Raw genomic sequence first — 24,138 nt, 5'->3', positions numbered from 1 at the left:
GAAGTAGGGAGGGGATAGGTCAGTCCAGGGAAGATGGACAGGTCAAGGAGGCGGGATGAGACACTTCCACCATCTACAATCCGACCCAACCACCCAAGCTATTTTTCCATCCCCACCCTGTCTGCCTTCCGGAGAGACCACTCTCTCCGCAACTCCCTTGTCCACTCCACACTCCCCTCCAACCCCACCACACCCAGCACCTTCCCCTGCAACCGCAGGAAGTGCTACACTTGCCCCCACACCTCCTCCCTCACCCCCATCCCAGGCCCCAAGATGACCTTCCATATCAAGCAGATGTTCACCTGCACATCTGTCAATGTGGTATATTGTATCCATTGCACCCGGTGTGGCTTCCTCTACATTGGGGAAACCAAGCGAAGGCTCGGCTACCGCTTTGCAGAACACCCTCGTTCGGTTCGCAACAAACAACTGCACCTCCCAGTCGCGAACCATTTCAACTCCCCCTCCCATTCCAGAGACGACATGTCCATCATGGGCCTCCTGCAGTGCCACAATGATGCCACCTGAAGGTTGCAGGAAAACAAACTCATATTCCGCTTGGGAACCCTGCAGCCCAATGGTATCAATGTGGACTTCACAAGCTTCAAAATCTGCCCTTCCCCCACCGCATCCCAAAACCAGCCCAGCTCGTCCCCTCCCCCCACCGCATCCCAAAACCAGCCCAGCCTGTCTCTGCTTCCCTAACCTGTTCTTCCTCTCACCCATCCCTTCCTCCCACCTCAAGCCGCACCTCCATTTCCTACCTACCACCTCATCCTGCCTCCTTGACCTGTCCATCTTCCCTGGACTGACCTATCCCCTCCCTACCTCCCCACTTATACTCCCCTCTCTACCTACCTTCTTTTCTCTCCATCTTCGGTCCGCCTCCCCCTCTCTCCCTATTTATTGCAGTTCCTTCTCCCCATCTCCTCTCTGATGAAGGGTCTAGGCCTGAAACATCAGCTTTTGTGTTCCTGAGATGCTGTTTGGCCTGCTGTGTTCATCCAGCTCTACACTTTGTTGTCTCAATCCTAAATCTGCTTGCCTTTATTTTGAGGCTATATCCCCTAGTCCTCGTTTCACCCACCTACCTCCCTGCTTCTATTTTATCTATTCCCATCACAATTTTATATGTTTCTATCAGATCCCCCTCCATTCCTCTAAATTTCAATGAGTATAGCCCCAGTCTGCTCAATCTCTCTTCATAAGCCAACTCCAGAATCAACCGAGTGAATCTCCTCTGAATCCCTTCCAGTGGCAGTACATTGAGTACGCAGACTAAAACTGTACACAGTACTCCAAGTGTGGCCTCACCAGCACCCTATACAGCTGCAGCATAACCTTCCTATTTTTAAACTGCATCCCTCTAGCAATGAAGAGCAATATTCTATTTGCTTCCTTACTTACCTGTTGCACCTGCAAACCAACTTTTTGTGATTCAGCACAATCACATAAAATTGGTTTACGGGTGCTGCAATCTTTCACCTATTAAATAATAGTCCATTTTGCCATTAGTCCTACCAAAAATGGGTGACTTCACACTCACCAACACTGTACTCCAAGTGCAAGACCTTTGCCCATTCACTTCACTTACCTATAGCTCCCTGCAGACTTTTAGTCTCCTCTGCACACTTTGCTCTACCACTCATTTTAGTGTCATCTGCAAACTTTGACACGTGACACTTGGTCCCCAACTCTAAATCATCTAAGTATATTGTAAATAATTGCAGTCCCAACACTAATCCCTGAGACACACCGCTAGCTACTGATCACCAACCAGAAAATACTCGTTTATCCCTTTCTGTTAGTTTCTGTTAGTTAACTAATCTTCTATCCATGATAATACATTGCCTGTAACGCTCCGCACCTTTATTTTATGCAACAGCCTTTTGTGAAGTACCTTGTCAAATGCCTTCTGGAAATCCAGATACACCATATCCACCAGTTCCCATGATCTACCACAGTCAAAATGTCCTCAAAGAAATCCAGTAAATTAGTTAAACATGACCTAAATTTCATTAGCCAATGTTGCATGTGCCTGATGGGACAATTTCTATCCAGATGTCTCACTATTTCTTCCTTGATTATAGATTCAAGCATTTACCCCACAACAGACGTTAAGCTAATGGGCCTATAGTTCACATAAGAGGCCATTTTTGAGCTATTTTGTTGACAACTTGTTGGCGCAATTACTGAAAAACCCAGCTGCTCCACCAAAATTAAGAAACAAAGAAAAGAGATTCAAGAGGCTGGACAGTTATTGAAATAGGTCAAGAAGGCCAAAAATATGCGGTATCAGCAAAGAGGTATCACTTTGAGTGAATTCAAAGAACCCAGGGTGCAAAACCTGCCTTAAGTTTGTCGGGGTGAACAACATTTGGACTCCAGGCCATGGAAGAAGATGTTGGCAGTAGGAACAGGAAGGATGGATAATATTGCTGAGGACTGTGGAAACCAAAAGCATCTCTAGATAAAGCCACCATCATGAGATCTGGATCATTGGGTAAATGACCTAAATATATAGAAACTCATTGGCTCACCTTTCATTGTACATGTTTGGGCCTTCTTTTGGAAAAGGGGGATATTGTATGTTTAACTTGTTTTTAAGTGAGTTCCCCTTTATGGACCTTGCTGTGTGTATACAATGTTGCAACTTTGCCTTGCAATTAATCTGTTGTGGTTTTGCAAGCTGCACGCACAGAAATGAGTTGGCTCCTACAATGTCTCCTTCATAACTCATAATACTGTTGTTGTATTGTGGAGTTAATCACACCTGCACAAGAAATAGGTTCTAATACTGTTATCATTACCAATGCACTTTACACCCTTTCGCTCTTTCGTTAGTCAAGAACTTATCTATCTCTGCCTTATTCAGTCTCCACCACTCTCTGGGAAAGAGAATTCCACAGGCCAATGATCCTAAGAAAGGAAGATTTTCTTTCTTCTCCATCTTATGTGAGAGATTCATTTTTAAATACTGTCCCCTAGTCCTAGTGTCTCCAACAAGGAGAAATATCCCCTGAGCTTTCGACCTGTCGATCCTGCTCAGGGCCATGTAAATTTCAATAAGATCACCTCTCAGTCTTCTAACCTCCAGTGAAAACAGACCAAGCCTGTCAACCCTTTACTCAAAAAGACCATACTTTCATCCCAGGAATCAATCGAGTGAACATTCACTGAATTGATTCTAATGCTATTACTGTATGTCCTTTCTCAAGTAAGGATACCAAAACACCTCAGATGTGGTCTCACCATCAACCTCTACAATTGTAGACAAGATTCCCTACTTTGATATTCCGTTCTCTTTGCAACAACTAACACCATTCCATATGATATTCCTAATCACATAATGTCCCTGCATACTCATCTTTTGTGATTCATCTGGGACAATCATTATTATGTAGAAGGGCAAGGACAACATACACATGGGAGCAACACCACTTGCAAGCTCTCCTCCAAGCATCACGTCATCCTGGATTGGAAAAATGCCATTTTCCTTTAGTGTCACTGGGTCAAAATCTTGGAACTCTCTCCAACAGCATTACTCGTGCACGTTGACCGTTTGGACTGCAGCAGTTCAACCCATTTTAGTAGTGAGGGAATGCTGCTTTGTCAGAGGTACTCTCTTTGAATCGGAAGTGAAACCAAGCCCTCATTTGCCCTCTCTGGAGGAGATAAAAGAACCCTTGACCATATTCAGAAGACATTATGGTCAATATTTAATGCTCAAATGATGGTGCTAAAACAGATAATCTGGTTGGATTCAGAGATAGTGGGAACTGTCGATGCTGGAGAATCTGAGATAACAACGTGTAGAGCTGGATGGACACAGCAGGCTAAGCAGCATCAGAGGAGCTGAAAAGCTTACGTTTCGCGTCTGGACCCGAAATGTCAGCCTTCCTGCTCCTCTGATACTGCTTGGCCTGCTGTGTTCATCCAGCTCTACACTTTGTTATCTCATTTAGCTATATATTATATTGTAGTCTGTAGGAGTTCATAGTATACGAGTGGCTGGTGTGAAGGAGGATCACTGGTTCTGAAATCTTAACTCTGCTCTCTCTCCAAAGATGCTGCAAGTCCTATTGAGTTTTTTCAGCAATTTCTGATTGTTTTTATTTTGATCAGTATGTTTCCCATCTTACAACAGTGACTAATCTCAAAAAAACACATTCTTGCCTGGTGTCTTCTGGAGGTTGTGAAAGGCATTATAAAAATCCAGCTGACATAGTTTCTTAATTCAAATATAGTTGTTTCAAGTCTGAAAATATCCTAATGAAGATTAAACCAGTCCAATGAGGTAGTGGTCAAACTGTATCACAAAATTAGCATTGCCCCTAGCTCCAGACTTTAGAAAGCACTGTGAGAGCAGGATTACCTGATACGACAGAGCAAGGTAACTGTGAAGGTTATCTAAGTTTTCGATAAACTCCATCAACGATCCTCCCAAGGTCCGCAGCATCCTGTCGTATCCACACACCTTGCAGAAGGTGAAAAAGTGTCCTCCAAAGAGTTTCAAGACAGCTTCAGCGGACAGATCTGAGCAACAGCAGAACACGTTTCAGTATTTCATGTTGATTCAGGACCTGTAACAGTGTGTCTCTTGACAAGTGGCAAAAGCGAGCACTTAACACTTAACAGTTTGAGAAAATCACTGAGGGACGCGAACACATTTCAATGTTGTTAAATCTCAATAAGAGAGTTATTATGTGATTAATTGGTAGGACAGTTGAACAGTGAATTTTTTTTAACCAAACAATGACTTTTTAGCTCCCCCTAGTAGGATGCAATTAGTTCCAAGACACCTGTTCTCCTGCTTGTAGCTGAATAGTATCAGTGTCAACCTGGGAGGCTGAAATGATTGGGAAGCTAAACTGATGGATGTGGATTAGTAGGCATTCACATGGATATACATTGGTATGGAATGAGCAGATGGAAAAATTATTGTGCAGTGCAAATATGCAAAAGACAAAAAACATATGTACGTAAATTAATAGATGAGTACATGTTCTTAAATGAATGGGTAGCACATGTATGTAAAACAGTCGTCAGTAGCCTACATGTTAATTAATTACATTAACACTAAATTGGTGTCATTCATGTATGTCTGCCTGTTTGCTCTTTGTGGCACAGCTGACCATATCACCAGTTGGATCACTGGCAAGGTTTCCAATCGGTACTTAGATGATTTGCTAAGGATGATCAGTACCCAGAAGGTTTCGTTGCAAATCAGACAGCACACTGCAGATGGTTGAGTTTCTGGACGAACTGCTGACTCTGAATTTCTTCTCTCAGTCTTTCGGAGAACGCCCTTTTTTTTCAGTTGTATAAGGTGTGGCTGTCCTTCCCTTGCAACCCGAAGCTGATGTCAGAACTGCTGAACCAAACCTTCAAAGTGCCTTTACCTGCACCTCCTTGGACTGCCATGAGATCACACCCCATGTGCCTAGGTGAGCAAGGGTCAAATATTCTGATTACGTGGCCAGCCCAATTCATCATGTTGTGTACAACAGTCAGTATCTGAAAGAGTGAACTCTATCACTGGATAAGCTCCACTCACCAGGATGTTTATAACTGGTCCTGGGAGGAGCTTTCCATCTGTGTTCACCAAAGCCTGTACTAGCACTTCAGCATATTTTTCTTAGAGTTGACAGCATGCATTTAGAGTAGAATTGTGTACTTAATCTGAGGTTGAGCCTGACTGTCTCACAAGGCACAATCATGTATCTCAGGTATAATGAAACTAGTTAGTGAGTAATATGTAGTAGGCCCATTCATTGTATATCAAGATGGAACTTATTTTCTACTGAAGAGTTTGTCTGGGTGTCCTACCCCATATGATATCAGTAGCTTAGACTGATATTAGTAAGAAGGATTGATCCAAGTGAATCTACCCAATACATTCTAGTCATTTCTAGCAGAAATCAACACTTAAAAGAGTTGTGACTGTGACTCTCTCAATATGGTGTGGATGCTTGCTCAGAACACCTCAGTGTCTGGAATTTTATCCTCTCACCTGACCTTCGGGAGATTCTGAAAGCAACCCTAATGGGTTTCTTGGCACGTTGCTGATTTACAGATATCTCAATCTACCACCAAAGATTCCTTAGCAGAATGACAGTATGATAGAAGGTATCTCAAACTTATTCATTTTGCTGCTGTACTGTGCAGAAATGCCAGATAGTGTTTGTTAGGTTGAATTCCTGAGATGCAATGACTCAAACTGGACACAATATTCTAATTATAACCTAACCATAGCTTTCTAAAGGTTCAAAAAACTTGCTTGTTTTTGCACTGAATACCTCTATTAATAAGATCCCACATGTTTTTCTAATGGATTTCTCAATATGTCCTGTTGCCTTCCAAAAAGTATGCACATGAACTGTTTGTTTCCACACAATCTTCAAACCTGCACCATTAAGTCTGTATTCCCTTTCACAGCCTGTTGAATTTTCACTGAACATCACAAAGTGCTCTAACATAGTAATAACTTATATTATTCACATGTCTGGATGAGTAACTGAGAGAAAATGAAGCTTGGACAAGGATCAGAATCAATTTAAATCATCTCACATTGCAAATGTTTGGTTTTGCTGGAGCTTTCTGATTTTCTTTCATTCTATCTCTACATAATTTTACAGTTAAATATCTTTATGTGAACCTGACATGGATTACAATTTGTTGTATTTTTGAATGCATGCAAGTAAATCGCACTTTGGGTTTAAAATCAAAATATATCATACTTACTGAGCATTTTAGAAGCTTCTTGGATGAGTCTGAGTGTGATAGCATCATCATAAACCTGGTACATCATGAACGTGTCCTGAACTTCAGCTTGTGCTCTGAGAAGAGAAATGGTTTTATGAATCGTCTCTGGAGAAGGGTTTCTGAAAAAAACTCAAACCAGTCATTCTCTTGCCTTAGATGCTGCTAGATCTGCTGAGTTTCTCCAGCGATCTCTGTGCTTGTTTTAGAGATTTCCAGCATCCAGAGTATTTTGCCTGCATTCAAAGGTTTTTAAATAGGTCATTGAGAAAGGAGAGTGAACAGATAGTCCAAAAAATCCAGCAGCATAGGATGGAAATGAAAACAAAAGTGAATTTTGGACTCAGAGATACAACAAGCGAATGATGACAGTGCAAAGCAGGTTGGTTTGAGACTAAAGTAGCTCACATAATGACAGCCGATGAATGGTTTAAATCCAAGATACTACCCAATTCCTTTCCAATGCAGTGATTTGTAGAGTCTACCATTTCTATTGCATTTCTTGTACTGGCACATTGCTACAATGTTTCAGTCTCGGCACAATCACAATCTTAATTGGAAGGAAGCGTGAGTGGCAAAGGTACAATTGCAACAATGCTCAGTGGCCAGAATCCATAGGTCTCCTTCGTCATGCAGTAGAAATTTTAAGGATGGCTTTAGTTGTCCGTCGTGGGTCAGCAATAGAACTCTCACCCCCTCAGCCAGTGATTCTGGTCTCATGTCCTGTACTGGAGACATCAGCACATAGCCTAGGCTGCCACATCAATGCAGGACCAAAGGAGCACTGCAGCCTTGGAGGCTGAACCCAGGACAGTGGAATACATTGAGCTGCAATAAGTGGGGCCCTACGGGGTTCCCGTGTTTGGGTCAAGGTGCGGCATTGGAGCTGCCACACTCAGGTTAGGTGTGGAACCAGGGGCCCAGGCAGGAGCAGACCCAGGCCCCATGTTTTATATCCCTGGGCCTAATTGCAGCTGCCATCTTTCAGAGGAAACATTAACTGAGACCTCTCAGGTGGTTCGATAAGATCCCATGGCACTGTGGAAAGTAGAGCAGCAGAGTCATATAGCCGTTGAACAACATTATGAAAGTGAATGGCTAAACATTCACCCACTTGCTGTTTGCAAGATACTGCTACACAGGAATCAGCTACGCCGTTGCAGAGTTGGCGTTAAGAGCTTTAGAACATCTTGAGTTGTTTGAAGTGGCTAGGGACATGGAAGTCTGTTCTTTCTCAAACAGGAATTGATTTCAATTTGTAACAATCAACTTCTTGGCATTCTTACCTGTGTTTGCACTATTCATTTCTCCCTGTAACTTTTCACTTGTGACTGAAACTGATATTGGCCACTATGTCACACTTACAGTGAGGGCCAGGGGTCAGTGAGCTGATGAAAAAAAATTATAAATGGCATGGAATGATCTCTACAAGGGATGTTGGCAATAAAGGCAAGATGAGCTAAAATCGGACTCTTGCCCTCAAGATAAACTGTCACAATTAAGTCTTTCCTTCTCAGATAGTGTGATCACTATCCCACCATCACCTGAAGCTGATCTGTATGCACTGGCTGTCATTGTTTATCCTACTCACCAAATTAACTTCCCCTTCTCAATAAATCTCTGCCCTATCAAGTTGCTCACACCTCAAAAACACAGCTACAACAAACCAAGTGGTACCTGTCAGGTCGGGATCACTGCCTCCAGTCCACGGGAGTACACAGCTCTTGCAGCTATGATAATAAAATGTGAGGCTGGATGAACACAGCAGGCCAAGCAGCATCTCAGGAGCACAAAAGCTGACGTTTCTTCAGGGTCTAGGCCCGAAACATCAGCTTTTGTGCTCCTGAGATGCTGCTTGGCCTGCTGTGTTCATCCAGCCTCACATTTTATTATCTTGGAATCTCCAGCATCTGCAGTTCCCATTATCTCTTGCAGCTATGATCCTTCTTTCAATTTTCACTGGGATCACTACTGTTGTGTTATGCCTCACAGCTAGTACACTGTATAGCTCGATATCGTCAAAGTAACAAGGCATATGACTGAAAGTATTAAGGTCTCAGACTCCATTTTAACTGAGACTACTTGACGGTTGACGTGGTGATTGAATTGTGCTTTGTTTTGTAACCAGATAGCTTAGTATTAGCCCAGACACTGATGTGCCTGTGGCTGTAAAATGTATAGCTATCAGAAGCTGTAATAAATGTTGTTTAAGTCTTTGACTACCATGTTACAAATGACCAGTTATTTTGTTCCAGGAGCTAACGTAGGTATTGCCTCATCAGGTACAAATACCCTGCTGAGGGCAAAAGCCTACACCATGACAATAGATCATGATGATAAACAGTAATGAATGCTCATTGAAGAATCCAAGTTGACAGCGACAGATGCATGGGATCCTAACTAAAGATCAGAACAGCCCTGGACTTCAAAGCAGTTGGAAACCTAACAGCAACAAATTTGTGAGTTCATATCTGTAAATGAAACAGCTAGAAGGCTCTCTGCATGAAATGTAAGTTCTGTCAAGTTGGAAACCCCGCCAGTCCTGTTATAAAGGAGAATGAATAGACAAGTTTCTTGCCTATTTAAAAGCCAAAAAGCTTCTCACAAAACTAAAAGTAAAATAAACAGTGATCAAAGGCTGCTCTCAGCTTAAATATCAGAGCCTTCACGAATAAATTTACACTTTCTAAAACCAAAGACCACTTTTCTAATGTGCTTACCTGTGTGCAGTGGTCAGTTGGTTCTGCCATCTTGTCTCCAATTTGCAATAGAATAGAAAGAGTCCTGCATGACATCATCATACCATATAGTATGTACATACCACCCAATGGCTGAAGCTTGCTACTGCAGGTCTGTATTCCTCAAAGAGATGGCCTAAAACTAAATTCAGTAAAAAGGCTGCAAAAGTGAACAATAAAGTGCAACAGAAACAAAACAGGACTAAATGAAAGGAAAGTGAAGCAGAGAAAGTCAAAGAAAAAATCAAACAAGCCCTACACTGTACTCAAATAAAACGCAACAGAACTTCAATGGAAGATGGGAGACAAACAATTACTTATGGATTGGGCAGCCAATGATATATTTACTGATTTACATGTTTCAAACAATTTACACAGCTTTATTTTACAGATCAAATGATCAGGAATCCCTAGATGAGATCTCTGGTAACTTGCCATCAAAAAGCTTCGCAGAACTAAAAATCTGGTCTTTCTTCGACAGTAAGAATGATCCAGAAAAAGACCTGCAGAATATTCAAAGACTAGCTCAATGAAAGCATTCACTTCAGGTTGAACACATATCAATACATGTCATTCAGATGACAACGCTAAGAGCCTACTGATGAGTTTGGCACAGCAAGGGGCATGAGTGTGACTTCTCCAAAGCAGACGTCTCCAACAGGCTGACTCAATTGGTAATCGCCTCCACAAGGATTACAGCCTCCAAATAGGACCACGAAGGAAAGCTATATTATTGACACTTCGCTGGAAGGTGGTCACCGACACAAAGGTATGGTGGCAGTTCAGCAACAATTATACGATTTAGCTGCAGCCAACACTATTGCTACAGTCAGCAAAGTGCACAATACCAACAGGATCTATAATAGATGCGGCTTGTTACATCAGCACAAAAGCTGCCCAACAAATCTTCACATCTGCAAAGCATGTTGCACCAAGGGACACTTGGTACATATATGCATGAAATCTGCAGATTCTAGATTCAAGCTGGATCTAGGTCAAACCCCAGGACAACACAGGGGCTCAGTGGTTAGCATTGCTGCCTCATGTCACCAGAGACTAAAGCTCAATTCCAGCCTTGAGTGACTGTTTGTGTAGAGTTTACAATTTCTCCCTGTGTCTGTATGGGTTTCCTTCAGGTGCTCAGTTTGCTCCCACAGTCAAAGATGTGCAGGTTAGGAGAATTGGCCATGATAAATTGCCCGGAGTGTCCAGGGATATATTGGTTAGGTGCATTAGTCATGGGAAGTGTGGGGTGGGATGCTTCTCAGAGAATCAATGTGAACTTGTTGGGCTGAATGGTCTGTTTGCACACTGTAGGGAACAAAACAGTGTTTCACTGGCAGCAAAGAAAGTTTTAGCAACTTACACAAATACAAGTACGTTAATAAAGTGCACAATCAACTAAGTCAAAGGTACATTTCAGAAGATGACTAGACCTTTCATATCATTTAGCCTCACACATCACATCAAGGCTATAAGATGATCAGAAGTTGACATGACCATTCCAATGTCCTCAAAATGCACGTCAATACACCCTAAGAGTTAAAAGAAAATCAACCCAGGAGCTAGTGCCAACATACTACCACTACACATCCTGAAAGATATATACTTCAGCACTCCATGTACAACCAACTCTTTTATAGTGTAACCAATTCCATGCATAGCAGACTTACACAAGCTCATTTTGGCTTCCTAAAATCTTCTATCTGCCCAGTCTTACAATGCAAACCTCCACGCCTGGCAACATCCTGGTAAATCTCTTCTGAACCCTCTCAAGCTTAATCATATCCTTGCTATAACTGGACACAGTATTCCAGAACAGGGCTCACCAGTATCCTCTACAACCGCAACATGGCTTCCCAAGATCCTGGGACAGGCTAGGCAGAGACAAGCACGAGAATTCCTGAAAGCATGGCACTCCACGAAGCAGACTATTCTTAAACACATTGAACTTGACGACTGCATACATTCCACTACGGAGGAAACCTGGAAGTGAGGCAATCCATCGCAACAGACCCCAAAGTTTAAAAACCAGGCGGGAAAACACACCGACGCTTCATCAGAGGCTGCACTGAGGATGTTATCCAGCATAGTAATGAAACGTCTGCAAAACAACAAGCCAGCTTGGTGAGCCAACCAAACTCAATGACTTCCCAATTCCTATACTCAAAGGACTGAGCAATGAAGGCTAACACCTTTTTAACCACTCTGTCTATATGTGATGCAAACTTCAATGAATTATATACCTAAACCCCTAGGTCCCTCTGTTCCACAACACTACCCAAGGGCTTTCCATTAATTGTATAAGTCCTGCCCCTGTTTATTGTAACAAAATGCAAATCTTCACAATTATCCAAATTGAACTCCATCTGCCATTTTTCAGCCCACTGAGCCATTTGATCGAGATCCCTTTATAATCTTAGAAAACTTTCTTCACTGGCTACAATGCCACTAATTTTGGTGGAATGTACAAACTTACTAACCCTACTATATTCTCATCCAAATCATTTATATAAATGACAAACAAGAGAGGACCCAAAACTGATCCCTGTGGAACACCGCTGGTAATAGGCCCCCAGTCAGAAAAGCAACCCTCCACTCCACTGTCTGTCTCCTGTCATTAAGCTGATTATATATCCCGTTGGTAAGATCACCCCAAATCCCATGTGACCTAATTTCACTAATTAGTCTGATCTGCGGAACCTTATCGAAGGCTTTATTAAAGTCCAAGTAAACAATGTCTACTGCTCTGCTATCATTGATCTTCTTGGTAACTTCTTCAAGAACTCAATCAAGTTTGTGAGACACGATTTTCCTCGCAAAAAAACCATGCTGACCATCCCTAACCAATTTTTGCCTCTCTAAATGTCCACAAATCCTGTCATTTATAATCACCACCAACAATTTACCCACAACGGATGTCTGACTCACAGGTCTGTTGTTCCCCGGTTTCTCCTCACAACTCTTCTTAAGTAAAGGTATAACATTAGTCACCCTCTAGTCATCAGGCTCCACATCCCTGGTTATAGATGATGCAACTATTTCTTCAAGGGTCCTCGCAATTTCCTCCCTTACTTCCCTTAGCATTCTGGGATACATTAGATCAGGTCCTGGAGATTCATCCACCTTTATATTCTCTGAGACTTCCAGAATGTTCTCTCCTATAATGTGAAGTTTTTAAAACACCAATATTTATTTTCCTATGTGCTCTAGCCTCCATTTCTTTCTCCACCATAAAAAACTGATATAAAATATTCATTTAGTCTCTCTCCCATCTTCTTGGTTCAACACAAAGATGGCCTCCTTAATCTTTAAGGGCCCTACCCGCTCTCTGGTTACCCTCTTACTCTTAATTTACTCGTAGAACCTCTGAGTTAACCTTAACCTGGTCTGTCAATGTTACCTCATATCCCCTCTTTGCTTTCCTGATTTCCTTCTTACGAATGCTCCTACACTCTTTATATTGATTAAGAGATTCATTTCAACCAAGTTGTCTACATCTAAAATAAGACTCTCTTTTATTCTCGACTAGAACCATGAAATCTTTACTCATCTCTTGTTCCTTAATCTTCTCAGTCTTACCCTTCACTCTAACAGGAACTTGAAGTCTCTGAACTCTCATTGTCACACTTTTTTTATATCAGCATATCCTTTATTGTCACATGTACTCTAGTACAACACTATAGGAGTACTGCGAAGCATTTCTATAAAGGCTGCCTTTAATGTAGCCTTCTTAAGTACAATTACCTAGGCACAAAACTTACAGAGTTTTAAAAAAAGGGTGTTGTTAAAGAGTTTAAAAACTATAAATTAGCATGAGAACAGTGAAAAGTCCAGAATGATAACTGCCCACCGATACAAAGTTCCAGTCCATGTCTGAAAGCCCCAGAACGTGAGGCCATGCTGCCACATGCCAGTCTTTATCAAGGTTTTGCTCCACCGCTGCTCTGGGATTCGCCCCTGTCCACTCGGTCTACACCGCCAGGGGGCACTGCCCACTCACTCCGCACTACTACAGGACACTGCCCACTCACTTCGCACTACTACAGGACACTGCCCACTCACGCCACTCTGCCAGGAGACACTGCCCACTCACTCTGCTCTTGATCACCCAGTACCCCATACCATCGGCTGCCATCACTCCAGCCCATGCTGGATCCACTGCTGCTTCAGTACACACACACCTGGTCTCTGGTTGTGACCCAACTCCTTCCCACAGGTCAGGATAAAAGTTAAAGTTGGATGGGTGGGGTGGGCGGGGTGTGGAAAAAATACATACTGCAGAGGGGAGTGAGCAAAAAAGAAAGGAGAAGGAAAGGGAACCAGTGAGCGGAGGCGCTCCGAATGCCTCCCACTTGTCAGATGTCCTTTTTACTTGCAGTCTACTCCAATCAACTTTTGAAAGTCCTTGTCTCATGCCATTAAAATTTGCCTTACTCCACTTAAGAACTTTATCTTTTATGAATGGCTTATCCTCTTCAATAGTCATTTTGAAACTAACAGAATAATGATTGCAAGACCCAAAGTGTGACCCGACTTTTACTTCACTCACCTTTGGTACAATACCATCAAAGTAACCTTTCCTTTCTTATTTGTAATTTCTATCCATATATTTTCACTGGACAATTTTTCAGAAATATCTTTGCTAGTTACAGCAGTAATGTATTCTTTAATCAAAATTGCCACATCACCTCCTCTCTTACCTCGCTTCCCATCCTTCCTACAGCATCTAAAACCGGAACATTGAGATGCCAGGGTGATAGATTTAAGAGGCAGAGGCAGGTTCTTTACTCAGAGAGTGGTATGGGCATGGAATGCCCTTTCTGCCAATGTAGTTAACTCAGCCACATTAGGGGAATTTAAACAGTCCTTGGATAAGCATATGGATGATGAAGGGATATTGCAGATGGAGGGGCTTAGATTAGTTCACAGGTCGGCGCAACATCAAGGGCCGAAGGGCCTGTTCTGCGCTGTATTGTTCTATGTCTATGTCCAGTCCTCTCCATCCCTCAACCAAGTTTCTGTAACATCTATGAGGGACCTTATAGAGGTTCGTAAGATTAGTTTTCAGACGTTTCGTCACCATTCTAGGTAACATCATCAGTGAGCCTCCGATGAAGTGCTGGTGTTATGTCCCGCTTTCTATTTATCTGTTTGGGTTTCCTTGGGTTGGTGATGTCATTTCCTGCGTTGAAAGCTAACCACCAGGATACATGAACATCAACTAGCCACAAAACGACATGACCCACTATCACTCGTATCCTTACATACAGATGAGGAAGGACAACACTTTGATTGGGACAACACACCCATCCTAGGACATGCTAAACAGAGACACGCACGAGAATTCCTAGAAGCATGGCATTCCAACCGGAACTCCATCAACAAACACATTGATTTGGAGCCAATCTACCATCCTCTGAGAAAAAGAACAGGAAATGACATCGCCAATGCAGGAAATGACGTCACAAACCCAAGGAAACCTAACGAGATAAATAGAAAGTGGGACATAACACCAGCGCTTCATTGGAGGCTCACTGATGATGTTACCTAGAATGGTGACGAAACGTCTGACAATTAACCTTCCAGCTCAGCGAGAAAACTCACATCCAGAACCTCAACCTGATCTACAAATCTTCTCAAAACTCACTAGTTCATAAGATCATGAGGGCCAGAGATGGGATTAATGCCAGGTGCCTTTTCCTTAGGATGGGGGATCTTCAAGACTAGGGGCATATTTGTAAGCTGAGAGGAAAGAGATTTAAAAAAGACATGAGGGGGAAATGTTTCACACAGAGAGTGGTTCGCGTGTGGAATGGACTTCCCGATGGAGTGGTGGATGTGGGTACAGTTACAACATTTAAAAGACACTTAGATAAGTATATGAATAAGAAAGATTAGGAGGGACATGGGCCAGGAGCAGGCAGGTGGGACTAGTCTAGTTTGGGATTATGTTCAGCACAGGCTGCTTTGACCAAAGGGTCTGTTTCCATGTTGTATGACCCTATGATTCTCAGGTAGATAGCCATGGTTCTGCAGTAGCAATACAACCAGTATACACTTGCTAAGATTCAAATTATATTCACTGTAGTGGAACAGACCACACTTGAGTCAGCTGAAATTGAAGATGTTCTTAAAGTAGATCTTGTTAAAGTCTGGCCAGAGGTGTAAGTTTAAAAGGGGCTTGGAGTTTTTATTTGTAGATTTTACTTAATTATGTTTAATTGCTTACCTGTACCTAGAATCTAAAGACCTGTAATAGATTGTGATTTGTTGTTAAGTAAAAAGCCTAGTCTGTGATTTCTATCAGCCTGGGACTAGAAAGCAGTAGTTTGATGATTTTTCTTTTATTTCTTATAAAATCTTTAACTTTTGTGATGACAGAAGGAATAGTAGGGCCCCTGTTTTTCAGCACATTATCTCTGTGCATCATGACAGGATATTGTGCTATTCCCCATAGATGGTATTTGGTTTACCTTCATTCCAGGAAGACAATGGAGATCTCCTCACGAGCTGCTCTAGTCATCAGGAGCCCAGCGATGATTCAGTGCCAACCGTCTACCTTCCAATCCTACCTAAACAGAGTGAACATTCCTCATGCCATCTGATTCTGACCTGAAATGATTGAGAGGACAATGCCTCAGGTCAGCAAGAGTCAATGGAGCAAGGTAAATTCGCTCAATACCCCATCCTTCCCATGGGTCAAGGGACCCACCTTCAAGGACGGCAGAGCCATCCCCTTACAATGGCACCATCCTCATAGTCTGCCAGGTCACGGCTCCAGTGGAGGGCTGGGTTCGTAATGGGAGCTGCTTCATGCCAATGCCTCATGTACTCGTTCTTATCTCACCTCACATAAGCTCATGACTGTGGCACATGGTCATGATACCACCCTCTCTGAGGACGTAGCCTGGAGCTTCATAGAGAAGGGTCACAGGGGTGAAGGGTCGCTTTGCAGAGAAGGTGCACTTTCTCTTACTGTTCTCCTAGATCTGCTGTGAGTTGAGGGAACAGGGCAGCGATCATTCCAGCAGCAGTCAACCTTCTTGTGGTCCTATCGCCACCAAGCGAGTGGCACAGCAGACAGCACAGACACTGTGGCAACAAAACAAAGCTAGCACCAGCCGCCACTCAGCTTCCCGAGGGACAACACCGCGGGTCAAGAGCCACCACAGAGCAGGAGCGGTCTGACATTGAACGGAATTTACAGGTCTAGGCAGAGCCACCTGCAAATGAGTGAGAGCCAAGTACGGAAGATGACCAAGGATGCTCCCAGCCCATGGGTTAGACTTGTGCCAGCTGCTGGACAAGAGCTGGCTCTCTAAAGGTCTGAAGGGAAATCCCATTCATTCCCCACAGCCCGAAGGGCCGAACGTTCATTTCTTTGCCAGCGTATCATTTCAGGAGCCTCTGCGGTGTCTCACACTACTCAACTCATAAATGCGACGGCGATGACACTGCTGCTTTCTCGGCAAGATCTCACCAATTTATCTGGTGCCCCTTGACGGTGAGAACATGAGAAGATTTTCAACTATCTTTGTGTCCCACAGAAGCAGGTCTAGTCGATTGCCCTTAGCAATCCGAGCAGCCTATCAAGGACCAGCTGTCTTCGGGAATGGGAAAGGATTCCACTCCCCTAATGTTGATATCATACCTACAGCAGCCAGATACTGCAGGCTCTATATCTAGGGTGCTGCCATGGCTGGCACACCCTGGACCACTCGAAGATGCCAGCTTTCTCGAAGGCCCATGTGAGGATAGTTGGCAGGCAACACGGGAATATACCGTCCACAGCTGGATGACAACACTTGTAGGATATCCACATTCTGCCCACCTCCCCCAGGGAGAAAGCCAACAGTTGCCCATGCTTCTACCAGGGCCATTGTGTACCAATCTACCTGAAGGAGAAGCTCTGATGACTGGGTCAATCATGGCACATCATGCAGTTTATCCAAGACTCGGGGGAGATGTAGGAGTGAGAGGAATCCTTTGAGCTAGAAGATGAGATTGAACATTCTGTGTCTGGGCCAGGACAACCATCAAAGAGTGGAAGGCAGGGTGATGGTCTGGCAGAGACAGCTATATAGCCACCTGTTTCAAGGACGACTGAGCAGGGTTGAGATTTTGCATGTTCAAGTTATTATTTCATTTACAGAGTTGATTGTCAGCTCTCTAGTTCTATTCCTTACACTTCAAGGGCAGAGTCTTCCTTTATTTTGTTGATCTATGCAATAAAACACCTTCTTTTAACTTTCAACTTTCACTATGATATCCTGACTTCTGTTAACATTTTATTACATGTGCAAACCTTGTCCTGGATTGATATTAGTGCTGAAGCAACTGCGGTGCAGTAGGAGAAAAATAGAACTGTAGATCAAAGACAAAAGTAGAAATTGCTGGAAAAGTAATGGATGCTGCCAGACCTGCTGAGCTTTTCCTGCAATTTCTATTTGTTACTTTTCCAGCAATTTCTATTTTTGTCTCTGATTTACAGCATCCACATTTGGTTTTTATTGTGTGATACAGCGACCACTTGTTTGTGTCCCAGATGATGATAACACTAGACAAGTAAGATCCCAGAAGGAAACTTGTCTTGATAAAACATGTGCTTATCTTTTGCAGTTGGTTACCATGGTGAGTAGACACCAAAACATATTCACATGAGGCTGTCAATGTTCTTTAAAAACAGAACATAAGTTTATTACACAAGAGGGAAAGAAAGCTGTATATTGTATATTTATACAAAATAGTTTGCAAGATCGTAACAGAAATAGCAAAACACAGTTTAAACCTGTTTCCCAAGACTATCCTTTGATAGATGCTCAATCTCAGAGAAATATCACTCCTACCTTAAAGCTTTAATTTCTCATTTAACTGACTCCTCCCAGTTTATTCTTCTTGGATTGCTGAGGCAGTGTATAATTTCTTTAAAAGTCTGTTGGCATGAAATTCTTCACTTCTGGTGGTCCAAACATTTTTCAATCACCGAAGACTTCTATACAGACCCCTGCTGCTTGGAAGCTTCAGAAAATAAAACCATTCCTGCTAGGGTCTCTAATTCCCCTGAACTGACTACTTGATTCTCTGGCTGGGAGGAATCTGCTGTCCCTTCTGAACTGACCTCCTGATCCTTCTGAACTGAACTCAAAAGTTAAATGAATCCATTAAAACCACAGGCGTCCTGCTGAGCACTTGATTGGATCACATGTCTTCTTGGAAATAATATATTTAAGTCACTGTTATAAATTCATTTCTGACCTTTGCTAAAAAAAACTTTACAGAACTGACCAAAATCTATCAGCATCTTTTTAAAAATCCAAGTCCCAAATCTTAATGACACATATAATATGCTATTTATCACATTCGACCCAATCTGTATAATAACTGTCTACAGATGGTTAGGAAAATTGCCTCTTTGGGAGAGTGGTTGAACTTACCTTGAAAGCGCAGTGTGCTATCTTGATTGACTTTGCTTCACATCCTTTAGCCCCCGGACTGACATTGCCAGAGTTGATTTGTTTAATAGCCCCTACCTCTCTCCTGACCCAAGGAAATCAGAATGTTTCTCAAACTCCACAGTGGCAATGGTCTTCCTGATGTAGCTGCTGCTGCATTCTTCATAGAATCCCTACAGTGTGGAATCAGGCCAATCGGCCCATCAAGTCCACACTGACCCTCCAAAGAGCATCCCACCCAGATACTCCCCACTACTTTATCCCTATAACCCTGCATTACCCATGGCTAACCCACCTAGCCTGCATATTCCTGGGCACTATGGGCAATTTGGTAATGGTCAACCCACCTAATCTGCACGTCTTTGGACTGTGGGAGGAAACCGGAGTACCCGGAGGAAACCCACGCAGACACAAGGAGAATGTGCAAACTCCACATGGACACCCAATGGTGGAATCGAACCTGTGTCCCTGGTGCTGTGGGGCAGCAGTGCTAAACACTGAGCCACCGTGCCGCCCCCGCACCCTAATCTGTGCAAAGCAACTGTCTGTCCCACTTTGAAAGCACGTCTCCTTTCCCGTGGACAACTAGCTGATTGCAAAGCTGTTTGGGAACATGAGTCCCTTGTATGCAGGCATCCAGCCCAAAATGCAAATTTGTCATTTATGCCCAGGGGTGTTTCCTGAGAAAAGTAACCAATGAAGCCCAGTTGTGAATAATGGCTATCATTTCCAGCAGTGTGCTAATTTCCAAATAAAAATGACTGAATGCTGCGAATGCTGGAAATCTGAACTGAAACAAATGATGTTGGTAAAGCTCGACAGGTCTGGTAGCTCTGGTGGTTAAAAAAAATTCTCACTCACCTCTCATCAGAGCTGAGAAAGGGCAATTCCATTGACTTAATCTATATTTCTCACTGCCACAGGAAGGCAGCCAGCATCATCAAGGGCCCCTCCCACCCTGATTATAATCTCTTCCGACCTCTTCTGTTGGCCAGAAGATACGACAGTTTAAATACACATGCCAACAGATTCAACAATAGTTTGTTTTCAGGCTTCTGAACGGACCTCTCAAATTTTAAATTTAAATTTTAAATTGATCTCGCTCTTTGTGCATCTTCTCCGCAGCCATATCAGTGTATTCCATTGCTCTGTTCTATTACCTTCTTGCACTTTTGTATGGTACGGTCTGCCTCTACTGCAAAACAGAACTTTTCACCGTGCCTAGATACATGTGACAATAATACATCAAATCAAATCAAAATAACACCAAGGACAACTGAAATAGAGTTTCAAAGAGTTCACAGAATCATTAACACACACCTCAGGGCGTCCCAAGTATCTTCACCAAATTTTTCCACAACCAAAGATTTCAGGCAGGTGTTGATGAATCCGTACTGAAAAATGAAAATGTACTTAAGTGGTTTAATTATTCTGTTCCTCTTGTAAAAAGGGATTGAGAGACAGCACAAACTGGTAAGCATCGTATGATTCTACGCCTTCAAGCATCGGTTGCCCCACAAGTGACGGATTTGCTGATCACACAGTGAACTTAACAACTACATTAGAATCCATTGTATGGAATGAAGGAAAACATCCTTGATACCAATGGTCTGCTGTACAAGGAAGAGGGAGGGAATACGCGCAGATAGGAACGAATTTAAAACATACAACGTTACGGGTAATAGTCTTCGTGTTACTACCTGAGCCATAAATGGAGTTTTCAAAAAAGCAAGAGAATTGGATGCAAGATGTGGAGAAATAGGTTTCAATTAGCTGGTCGCTGACATAAGCACCGGGGAGAGGGAAATCTGTAACATAGCAACAATTTTCACTTGAAATGTGCTGGAATTGTGTTCTAGCTATTCGCATATCTTGGCCGATAGAAAGGAATTTAAACTAAAAAATGTGGCACAGTATATCAAGTGAGGGAAGATATGATAAATTATAGTGAGAAGTCAAGACCGGAAACCAAGGTAGCAATCGGGCAAGTGATAAACAGCGTATAGCCGGAAGGGATCAAAGGTTGTAAATGTAACAAAAAGGAAGAACTAAAAGATTCGTATCAAACTGCAAGTAGCATTCATTAAAAAGACAAGTAAATCGTCAGGAACAAAAAACAGAAATTGATTTTTAAAAAGGTCTCTGCAGGTCAGGCAGCATCTGTGGTGAGAAATCAGAATTTTTTGGGCTCAGTGACCCTTTCTCGGAAGTGAGTTGTCAGTTTATATAGAAATAAACCTGTATAATCTGATAGACGTTACAGAGATATGGCTGAAAGATAGCCAAGGCTGAGACCTGAAAATTCAAAGTTAGTGAACATCCTGGAAGTGGAGGAAACAAGGAACGAGTAGTGAGTTAACTCTTAATTAATGGTGACATTCGTACAATAGTGACAATGATTAGCTCTAAAGATCAAGATGCAGAATCGGATTGGGTGGAATTAGGAATTAGCAAAGCTAAGAACGCACTGTGAGCAAATGGCTCCCCCAACAGCAGGAGGAATTACTGGGGGCCCGACAGAAATTTGCAACCATCTTCCGCGAGGTTGGACCTTGACTGTACCACCTCCTGTTTGCCGCCAGCAGTCCTTGGCTGATTCCCAGCATTGCCTGGACCACTTCTGATGGTGATCCTTGTTCCATCAGCCTTCGTCATCAGCCATTACTGCCCACGGCTGCACTGACCCTTGTCCATTTCAAACAACGGGCGAGACTGTTCTTCCCCTCATTTGACTTGGACTGTTTTCTTTGGGGGATCCGAAATCCGCTGCTGCAGATGCTGGTGAGTCAGGTGGAGTTTTTAAGACTAAGGTTGAAATTACTGTGGCTGGATCTGAAGGTGAGGCGGGTTAAAGCAATCCCCCAAGGCTGACTGGCCTCCTCATGGTCCTACCTACTGCTAACTTGTATTCTAGCATTCTGTCTCCATTCGTCACAGTCCAGCTCCCAGATACTTTGCCTGTTCTCACCCAGGATCTGGCTCCTTCTGGAATCACCCCATATACTGAAGCCAGACTGCAAATTGATATGTAACGATAAAAAGTGGGAGCGATAACACAAGTGATAGAGGGAAGCCGCTTACAGTCGGCACAGGGCATGCTGCTTATCCGACTATCCACCCTTCAGCTTGAAAGTCACCATCTCCCCATCGACTGACCCACGCCAGGCTACAGATGGGGCTGGAAGCAAGGAAGGAAATATTCTGGCTGTCACTGTGCAGCTGTTGGAAAATAGTTTTGCTTATGAGACAAACGCACTCCAGCTTTCCACATTTCACATCTAAACCACCCAGAGACGCCTTTTCCCTCCCAGGATCTGTTTTCAAAAGGTTTACAGACTTCAAACATCTCCGGTGACCGCCGCACAGTGAGGACTGTCTCCTCTCTGGTCTGTAAGTTCACACATTTCCTATGTCCTGGTGGGAAAGGCATTCGCTGGGGATGCAGAAGGACTGGGGTGTATCTTGGAAAGAGGATGAAGTGAGGGGCTAGGGAAAAACGTGGCAGCAACATATAAGAAAGAGAGAGGGTCCCCTCGAGAGTTGGGATAAGGATAAAATCAGGTGGGGTTTTAAGGGGGGGCAGTAGGGAGATGTGGGACTGTTCACTGAGGCTGGGAATTACCATTCACTCACCATGTCCACAGCTCTGGAAAACTGTGATCCCGCTCTGTGCTGTAATGGATATCAGCTGAGTACTGTAGGCGAGCTGTTCCTATCTAACACCTTGCTGCCTCCGACTCCTCCTCACTCATGTCTCTCTGGATGGTCACTTTGCAGACAGGGGACAAGCTGGCTCTGGGAGAACTGTCTTGCAGCAGAAATGAAACCTGGAACGCCACGATAGGGTGAGAAGGAACAGTCCCCTTAATTCGAATATCAAAGCTGTTCGGATTATCCCTCACAGATCATCACCGTCCCCGCACTCCGCGTTATCTAATCCGTTTCAAAAGATCAGTCAAGAAACTCTAATCCGTGCCAAAGTCAACCCTATAACTGCTACGGCAGTATGAGGAGGCTGGAAATGACTGTGGAGTTTGCTCCCAGGTCCACAGAGTTATTTCCAGCCTGAAACTTCCTGTAACAGCCAAAACCAACAATTCTTGCAGCAATTGTTGTATAAAATCACGCAGTGTTAATAAAATATTGCAAACGCTGTGGCCATTGTAACAATGCAGTAATATTACAGTGCTATAACAATATAGAGACATTCTATAAAATGCCAACATTATAATGCTCATCAAAGTACTCCGGCAGTACTTTGTAGTAGTCGCATTTCGTGCAATAAAGTAATCATATTCACAGTAATACTGCGATCGAGCAATGCTACAGTGAATAATGCGAAGAAAAACGATGTAACAGTTAAATAATAGGCAATTAGGTGACTCCACAATTGCGTAGCGCTAACGAAAAGCCATAAGTATTAAAATGAGAAATTTTAAAAATTACAATTAAATTCTACCAAATGAAAAATGTCATTGCTTATTCAAAGCCTACAATTAAACAATATTGTAATGACATATTGCGGTTTCTAATAATATGGAATTGATATTATCGAAATTATACAATTTGACCATATTTTTGCTTTTAAATGTTTAATTATATGCAAAAATTGCAACAACTTTTAATATGAATTGTTATTATGGTGTCCTTAGTGGTAATGGTGGGATTCATTGCATTGCGGCACCGTATTGTGAACTCAGACACGGCTCCAGCTGTGGGCAATCTTTTTGTTTCATTGTAAACAGGTTAGATCTTCTTCCCAAGTGACAAAAAATCCTCATTTGTCGGAGAGCCTTCCGATGTGCTGCCATCATGTGTTCAGTATATGAAGGTGTAGACGTTTCTCCTCGGGATTACATACTGTGAATTCAGAGATACTTACCATCCCTACGAAACAGAAAAAGCTTAGGTGGTCTGGCGGCATCTGTGGCGAGGATTCGGAGTTAATGTTTCGGGTTTGGTGACCCTTCCTCAGAAGGTTTCGGGTCCAGTTCTGAGGAAGGGTTACCGAATCCGAAACATTAACTCTTGATTTCTCTCCACAGATGCTGCCAGACCTGCAGAGCTTTTCCAGCAACTTCTGTTTTTATTTCTAATTCACAACATCCGTAGTTCCTTCGTTTATTTCACTTACGATCGATGTGCATTTCAGCTACCGGCTGGAAGCTGAACTTTTAAGACTC

At 43.0% G+C, this 24,138-nt stretch overlaps 1 protein-coding gene across 1 annotated transcript in view; it reads right to left on the bottom strand.

Annotated features, from left to right (window-relative positions):
- The window catches only part of LOC125457269 (guanylate cyclase soluble subunit beta-2-like), a 53,972-nt gene extending 34,065 nt beyond the window's left edge, over window positions 1-19,907 (bottom strand). Inside the window, 3 exon segments of the mRNA XM_048541258.2 lie at window positions 4,376-4,536; window positions 6,745-6,839; window positions 19,817-19,907. Of these exon segments, the coding sequence (XP_048397215.2) occupies window positions 4,376-4,536; window positions 6,745-6,839; window positions 19,817-19,848 (288 nt within the window). The 5' untranslated portion in view covers window positions 19,849-19,907.
- Between the last annotated feature and the right edge of the window lie 4,231 nt (window positions 19,908-24,138).

This window comes from Stegostoma tigrinum, chromosome 12, assembly GCF_030684315.1.
Source record: "Stegostoma tigrinum isolate sSteTig4 chromosome 12, sSteTig4.hap1, whole genome shotgun sequence".
Taxonomy (NCBI): domain Eukaryota; kingdom Metazoa; phylum Chordata; class Chondrichthyes; order Orectolobiformes; family Stegostomatidae; genus Stegostoma; species Stegostoma tigrinum.
The sequence above is the reverse complement of the archived record's forward strand: the minus strand, read 5'-3'. Positions and strand labels throughout refer to the sequence as shown.